Raw genomic sequence first — 8,533 nt, 5'->3', positions numbered from 1 at the left:
ATCTATGTGATATCTAAAAAGTTCTTTAACCTCTCAGAGATTCAGTGTCCAAACTGTAGCTCGGAGATACTCCTGCCTTACAGGTAGATCCCACTCCCAGCCCATCCCAGAACTTAAGTTCTCATCCTCTGTACTGCCTTGAATTCTCAGATAGGAAATCGATCTTCTAAATCCATAAGCCCTACAGTCAGCGGCCCTCTTCTCACAGAACATTTTCAAACCATAGCACTTTTCACACTAAACTATAATTGTTTTGTGACCATCTGCCCACTAAATTGTGAATTTCCTGGAGGCAGAGATTATAGCTTGCTCATCACTCCATCCCCAGTGCTAGCTGAAGCACTGCCAAGAAATAGCATTCAGTGTATGTAGATAGAATCAATGGGAGGGGATTGCCTGGCTGGCTCAGTCAGCAGAGCATACAACTCTTAATCTTGGGGTTATGAGTTCTAGCCTCATGTTGGGGATAGAAATTACTAAAAAAGAAACAAAACAGAATTAACAATGAGTATTGAGGGTTTAGACTTTTTAACACAGTATTTGGTACACTGTAGGTAGTCAGTAGATATTGAAAAAACAAAGATCCTCCAGAACTATAGCTTCTCCATCTCTGAATCCCAGCACCTAACACTGTGCTTGTCTCAGGTAAAGACCAGACCTATGTGAGAGCACTTTGTAAAATGCCTTGTTTTTCATGGCAACATTCCCCTTGCTTTCAAAGTGGAATCGACTCTTAACTATAGGAAACAAACTGGAGGGAGGTGGGTGGGGGAATGAGGTAATTGGGTGATGGGCATTAAGGAGGACATGGAATGTGATGAGCCCTGGATGTTATACACAACTGACAAATTATTTGAACTATACATCTGAAACTCATGAGGTGCTATATGTTGGATAATTGAATTTAAATAAAAAACCATTTTTAGGGGCACCTGGGTGGCTCAGCATCTGCCTTTAGCTCAGATCATGATCCCAGGGTCTTGGGACTGAGCCCTGCATTGGGTCCGCTGCTCAGTGGAGAGCCTACTTTTCCCTCTCCCTCTGCCTGCCACTCCCCATACTTATGCTCGGTGTGTGTGTGTATGTGTGTGTCAAATAAATAAATAAAATCTTTTTAAAAAAAATTTTAGTGAGATTATAATCATGACATGCAAAGAAGCACATGCTTGCAAAACAAAACTCACCCTAGTGTTTCTGTGGCTCTGCTATTCTCACCACAGTTCCTTCTTTTGTATTGAACACAGAGATTTAAGTAACACCTCAGTAGTCAGCTCTTGCAGGTTCCTCAGTTAGACAATTAGAAAATATGAAGACTCTGCTACCAAACAGAGCCTATATCTTACAGGGGTTTCCAGATGGAGGATCTGCTCATCCTGGAGCCTAAGACTCAAAAATGCTGAGACTAAGCCATTGAGCCTCAATTACCAGCTGATTTAAAACAAGAGTAAAGTAGACTTGCCTCCAAGGTATTCCTGAATTCTGGCAGTTCAGCCTTGAGTTCACACTGCTTGAGAGATACCAAGGGGGAGGTCATCATGATCAAGTGAGAGAAGATTGCTCCCAGAGAGCCATCCATATACTTTACCCTTCCTAATTAGGCAGACAACCTCATGGGAAGGAGGACCTGGATAATAAAATCTTATTTTTATTATCCAGGTCCTCCTGTAACTTATGTTACCTACAAGGAAATGAAGAAAAAAATTCATCTAATGTTCACAGGGTACTTACTCTGAATGGGGCTCTAATAAGAAATAATTATGTGAACGCTCCAAATATTGAAGAGAACATGTACTTATTCTCTAACAGGTCATCATGAAGTTGAGTTTCTGTGAAAGTCTATCAGCCAAAATATATTCTATATTGAAATGCTCAGTTTAAAAATCTAAGGGAGAAAAATTTCTTAATGTGGGTCTATGAATATTTATTATAAGAAACACATCTGTTAAAAATGTTTGTGGTATAAGACTATATGTTCACCTAAATTACATTTGTTATAAGAGGTTGGTTTTATTTCCTCACCTGGTAAAGATTAGCCCGCTGGCTATGGGTTAATCTTTCCCGTCTCCTGTTCTAATCAAACTCTACCATTATAAAGGATGTACAGGTTCATTCAGAATTAGTATTATATCTATCAATGGCTCAACTGGTTTATGTTTTTTTTAAATGGGAATGTCAAAGAATGTTTATAGCAGCTTTTATTCATAACAATCAAAAACTGAAATCAAACCAAATGTCCACCAACAGAAGAATACATTTCCTTCTGTTGTGGTACATGTATAAATGGACTACTATTCACCAAACAAAAACAACAAACTATCGTAACCCACAACACAGTGAATATTTAAAAACATTATGTTGAGTGAAAGAAGTCAGACACAATAGAGTATATGCTTTATGATTCCATTTTATGAGTTTATGAAGGGGCTAAATTCCATGATGATAGAAATTAGATCTGTAGTTGCTTATGGGGAGTGAAGATTGCCTGAAAGAGATCATGAGAGAAGATTCTGGGGTATGGGAAATATTCTACATATTGGTTGGGACTTAGGTTATACAGTTATATAAATTTGTCAAAACTCATTGAGTTGTATACTTAAGAGCTGAGCATTTCAGTGAATATATGTTATCTCTCAATTTAAAGAAGAAAACAGCTGGGATGAGGAACCACAAAGGAGGGAAAATCTGATCCTGGTGTCAGAATACTTGAGTTTGTGCTCAAGTTTTATGCCTGATTTATTCAGGAGCAGAGATGGCTGGTGTTTCCCAACATTTGTTTTCTCCTTCTTCCTTCTATAGTTTTAAGAACTCTGAGTTTTTATCTGGGCACATACCCACCTAGAATAAAAATTACATTACCCAGCCTCCCATGCAACTTTAAGAAAGGGAACATGTGCTTATATTGCCCCTTTCTCTTTCCTGATGCTAGGAATGCTGCCATTATGCCTTCCTCTGCAGCACCATCTTGGACAATAAGATAGATGGCAATGAAAGCTATAACGGATGGAGAAACAAGAGAGAACATTTCCATCCTGAACTATCTACTTCTTGACTTCTATCTTGTTTTAGATTCAGATTCCATCCCTTGTAGACAAATCCTAATCTAAACGATGTTTCAAACTCCAAATTGCACATAGAGAATGACTCAGATTTCATGGACCTCACAGGATTGCTATGAGACTCCAATGAAATTGAAATAATCGATGTGAAAGGGCTGTGAAATATACATAAGATGTTATACAAACACAACAATCACTCTACTCATAACCCTAAATATAGCTTTGGGGCATTTTCATGCATTTGAAAAGTTGTTATATTTTCATTGCAATGTAATAGATTAACATCACTTCTATATTGCAACTAAAAGTAATTCATAAGAAAGAGCTCTTCTAGCTCCCAATTAGCTCACATCTAGCTCAAGCCTTTCCCAAAGGATAAAGATAGATAATGTTGTCCCATTTTAATATATTTTATCAATTCAGTAGTTACTGAGTGCTTAGCCTCTGACACTCATCACACTAGGTACTAAAGCAGAGTACTTCTCCTTGAATCTTTCCACCAAATAGAAGTTTGCCAATAACTGAATTACCAACAGTAAATTCAGAGAATTAACCAATTCAAAGATTTAGTTAGGTATTAGGCAAGTGACCGACTCACTGAACTACTAATTTATCAAAGACAACTTCCATTTCCGATCTACTCTACTGCTTTTACTCTTCAATAAGAAGCCTTAGAAAATCTAAGTTGTAAAACACACAGAAAATCAACATTCGGTGAATCTAGACCTACAAATCCATAAAGCATGAGAGAGAAATTGAGATATTCCAAACTGGCAAAAAGATTCAGACCCTATTTCCAAACTGTTCATCTCAAGTAAAACCTTCAAGACAGCAGGGAAGGATATGTCAATGCCCATGCTCAACAAAATAAAGAATGTGAAGTAAGCATGACTTTTCTGCTCTTCTTTGATATATGTATTTGCCATTCACCTCTAATGAGTTTGTGCTGAGACCAAATAACCACAAGTCCTCAATAGTGTGTAACAATGAGTATTTATTATCACATTAGTGCAGTGTGTCTGCAGGTTAGCTGGGGCAGCTCTGCCTCTGGCTGCAATTGGGTGAGTCAGGTGAAGTTCTTCTGCTCCATGCGTGTCACTCTGCAGCTCAGGCTGTGGAGCAGCTCTTCCCCAGCATCTCGTAATGGTGACAAGGACACAAGAGGCAAACAATACATGAGGTCCCTTAAGATTTAGGCTCTGACACATTGTCATTTCCATAACATTCTATTAGCCAGAACAAGTCAAATGGCTGAGGCCAAAGTCAAGGGATAGAGAAGTATATTCCATGTGTAGTGGAAAGAACTTCAAAGTCACATTGAGAAGGGCATAGACACAAGGAGTAAACCACTGGGGGTGGATAATTCAACCTGAAACAGGAAGGCTTGGCTAACACATGGGAAAACATGCCCAGACACAATTTCCCATCTGCTCCCTCTACCTACATCCCTTTCTCAAGAAGGTAAGACTAAAAATGAAGCGATACAGCAAAGTCAGTTGACTAGACTAAAAATTCAGTTCGAAGAGAAAAACCAACATACATAAAATGCTTGATATTTATGATATCCAAAAAGCTGAAATTCAAAACATACAAAAATTCTCCCCAAAGATATTGCTCATTGCAGGCTTCAGCATAAGTGCAATGAATTTTACGAAGGCCTAATAGAAATATGTTTCTGAAAAATCAAAACTTCAGTGTTAGCAAATTGCTACTTGGGGAATTAGAAAATTGCTAATTAGCAAATTTACTAAAAATTGGCAAATTTGCTGCTTGGTGACTTTATTTGCAGTGAATTGGCCCAGAACTCTGGGTGCAGGGATGTATATATGTAAATAAGACCTTCTCCCCACTTTCGGGAATTGCAGGATAGTTTGGTTCCTATTCACAACCCTCAAGCACTCATATCCCAGGGCCTCATTCCCTTATTCTCTAGAGGGAAATGAGCAGATGAACTTATGGGAAAACTGGGACATTATGGAAAGGTTTATTGCACTTGGGCCAAGTGTCCATGCCAAGGAAACCAGATTACAGAGAGTGATCAATCACCTGCCTGAGGTTGAGCTGGATTTCAGTCACTCTGGCACCAATTCAAATCCTTGCCATTATGTCCAGGTTCACCACTTTCCAAGATATCCCATCTACCAACACTCCCCATGGCAGACATTTCTTCCTAATGACAACCCTGACCTTGCTTAAGCAGCCCAGGAGAACTGTAGTGACTAATCTAAACTGACAATATAATCCCATTTCTCTTTACCACTATTCACTATCCTGGCCTCCTTTGCAGCTACACATGGACATGCAGTAAGAAATAAGAAAATTTTCTGTTCTGGTCAATAAGGAAAAAATAAGAATTGTTCTGAGAAGTCTCTAGGAAATATTTCCTAAATAAAAAAGAGAGTTCCTCCTTCCCCTCACGTGAGCATATAATACCTAGACATGCTGTAGCCATCATGCAGCCATGAGGGGGAGCCAAGAGAACCGAAGATGCACAAGGGGCACCTGGGTAGCTCAGTGGTTGAGCATCTGCTTTTAGCTCAGGTGCTGATCCTGGGGTCCTGGGATCAAGTCCTGCATCAAGCTCCCCGCGGGGTGCCTGCTTCTGCCTATGTCTCTGCCTCTCTGTGTCTCTCATGAATAAATAAATAAAATCTTAAAAAGAAAAAAAGAACTGAAGATGCACAAACGAGGTGCTCTGGTATCACAGAATTAAAACAACCCTAGAACCAATCACTGGTCTCCAAACTTTTTGTTGAGTCAGCAATAAATGTCATCTGACTTAAGCCAGAGGTTGCCAAACTGCTTCTGAAAACAGTGACATAGTAAATATTTTAGGCTTTGTAGACTGTACAGTCTCCATCAACCATGCCACTATACCACAAAAGCTATCATAGAGAAAAAGTAAAATAATTGGCATGACTGTAGTCCAATAACCTATTTATGGACGCTAAAATTTTACATTCTCATAACTTTCATGTATCAACAAATATTATTCTACTTTGATTTTTTAAGTATAAAAATCATATTAGTTTGTAGGTCATACAAAAATAGGCAATGAGCTAGATATGGCTTAAGCAATACCTCAGTGCCCAGACAGCAACTGTCTAGAAAGAAAAAGGTCTTCTAAAATCATCCAAACTAATGGTTAATAATAGTTCCATTGTGTTTAACATCCAAAAGATGTTTCCATTCTAATAATATCCAATGCCTATGAAATAAAGATCCTACTGTGGAATTTCAGTCATTAGAATCAAGTTAATAGGATAGGGGTACCAAATGAAGTATTAAACCCTTCTTGGGACTCCCATAAGACCACACAACATTGGAAGAAAAGGACAAAGCAAACATAAACTTCTGTCTCCATATGCCACAGACTTTCTACACAGCATGGCACACTAACACCAAGAGGCAAAGTGGATAAACCCAAGGTTGCACAGGTAGAAAGTGATAGGGCAGGAATTCCAATCTAGGTGGTCCCTCCCTGAAGGCTGTGCATTTTGCACTTTGGGAAACTGAAGAAGAGAAGATGCAGCTCTTCTCCAAAACATTCTCCAAAATACAGACATCAATGAATCCATGCAGCTATAAATTAGTACAATGGAATACAGGGGCTCATCTAAATACAAAAGCAAAATACAAACAAGTTATGTTGTCCTCAATTCCTCACAGTTGATTAAAATCAGAATGCATATTTGGCCACCCTATACATGATAATTTCTTGTATGTTTTCATTTTTATCCCATCCCAGAGTTTACTTTCTTCCCCCACAGCTTCCTCATGGCATTTTTCACCTCTGCATTTCTGAGTGTGTAGATGATGGGGTTCAGCATGGGAGTGACAACCGTGTAGAACACGGCCACCAGTTTGTCCTCAGTAAAGGTGGACGGAGGTCGCATGTAGAGAAAGATGGCAGGTCCAAAGAACAAAAGGACCACCATGATATGAGAGGCACAGGTGGAGAGGGCTTTGCGCCTCCCCTCTGCAGAATGGTTCCTCAAGTTGAACAGGATGACAATATAGGAGGACACTAGGAGGAGGAAGGAAAAGATAGAAAATAACCCACTGTTGGCCAACACAATAATCCCCTCCACAGAAGTGTCAGTGCAGGCAAGCTTGAATAAGGGATGGAGGTCACAGAAGTAGTGGTCAATCACATTGGGACCACAGAAAGACAACTGGAGTGTAATAATAATCTGAACCATGGAGTGAAAAAAACCACCAATCCAGGAACCAGCCACCAGAAGGCGACACACAGACCGGCTCATGATTGTTGTGTAGTGAAGGGGTTTGCAGATGGCCACATAGCGGTCATAGGCCATTACCGTAAGCAAGAAGATCTCAGTGACTCCAAAGAAGTGGAAGAAGAATATCTGAGCTACACAGCCCTCCAGGGAAATGGTTTTAATCTTGGCAAGTAAGTCTGTGATGAATTTAGGGACAACAGTAGAGGAGTACGTGATCTCCACCAGGGACAAGTAGCTAAGGAAGAAGTACATGGGGGAATGCAGACTCTTACTGACATTGACTGTCAGGACAATGAGGCCATTGCCCACCACCGTGGCCAGGTACACGAGAAGAAATATCACAAAACACACTCTCTGCACCTCTGGATCCTGGAAAAGACCAATGATAATTAACTCAGTCACGTTATTTGTATTCGCCATGGGATCCAATCGGGTGTTCTGGACACGAGGTCATGAGAGATCTGCAATAAAACAAACATTGTTGTAACCAGTTCACCTCATTTATAACAAATTAGACAATGTAACCTGCATTATGATATATTAATCACCAATTCATTCATTTAGCCCATATGTACTTATTCAGCATTAACTATTAGCAATCTAACAATTTGTATATTAGAAAATTAAGGCTCAGGGAGATGGTTATTTACCCAGGATCACACAGAAAGTGATGAATTCTGGGCCTCAGAACCAGACTTTCTAACTTCAGCAAGGATTCTTTCTAATTTACCAGATGATTTGAATTTGAGGAGCCATTTAGTTTCATAGCCTACTTTTTCACCCTCTTCGTTGCATTTCTCTTCTATTGGGGAATCCTCATGACATACTTGTGCTCCTAAATTCCTCATTTCCTTCTTCTTTGCCTTGGAAGACATCTTCTCACTGATAATATTTCCCTTTCCAAAAGGTCCTGAGCATAGTTTTGTTCACCCAGTTATACCAGTCTTCAACTCAGGTCAGATTCTCCACCATTTCACAGGCATCAATAACCATGTTCGAATGACAGGTGTTCTAATCCTCTGGAGAGAATTCAGCTTACTAGTTTGTCTCCATTTCACTACTACTTTCCTATCTTTTGCCCCACTAACCAAACTGAAAGATCCTGAACTCAGAGAGCTCGTCCTCCTAGAGCATCATTATGGCTGGCCAGCCTGGCACTCTGGTTCCAGGTTGGTAGTCAGCAGCCATGTAGATCATAACAAAAGTTATCCCCTGAACAGATCATTACTGAGA

The 8,533-nt window shown here is 39.7% G+C and overlaps 1 protein-coding gene across 1 annotated transcript; it reads right to left on the bottom strand.

The window, feature by feature from the left end:
• Positions 1–6,790: 6,790 nt before the first annotated feature.
• LOC112923950 (olfactory receptor 4B1-like) lies at positions 6,791–7,720 on the bottom strand. Its single transcript, XM_026003878.2, has one exon. The coding sequence runs from the start codon at positions 7,718–7,720 to the stop codon at positions 6,791–6,793; it is 930 nt and encodes a 309-aa protein (XP_025859663.2).
• Between the last annotated feature and the right edge of the window lie 813 nt (positions 7,721–8,533).

The sequence above is a fragment of the Vulpes vulpes genome, chromosome 5 (genome assembly GCF_048418805.1).
Source record: "Vulpes vulpes isolate BD-2025 chromosome 5, VulVul3, whole genome shotgun sequence".
Taxonomy (NCBI): domain Eukaryota; kingdom Metazoa; phylum Chordata; class Mammalia; order Carnivora; family Canidae; genus Vulpes; species Vulpes vulpes.
Note: the sequence above shows the minus strand (reverse complement) of the source record. Positions and strands in the feature narration are given on the sequence as shown.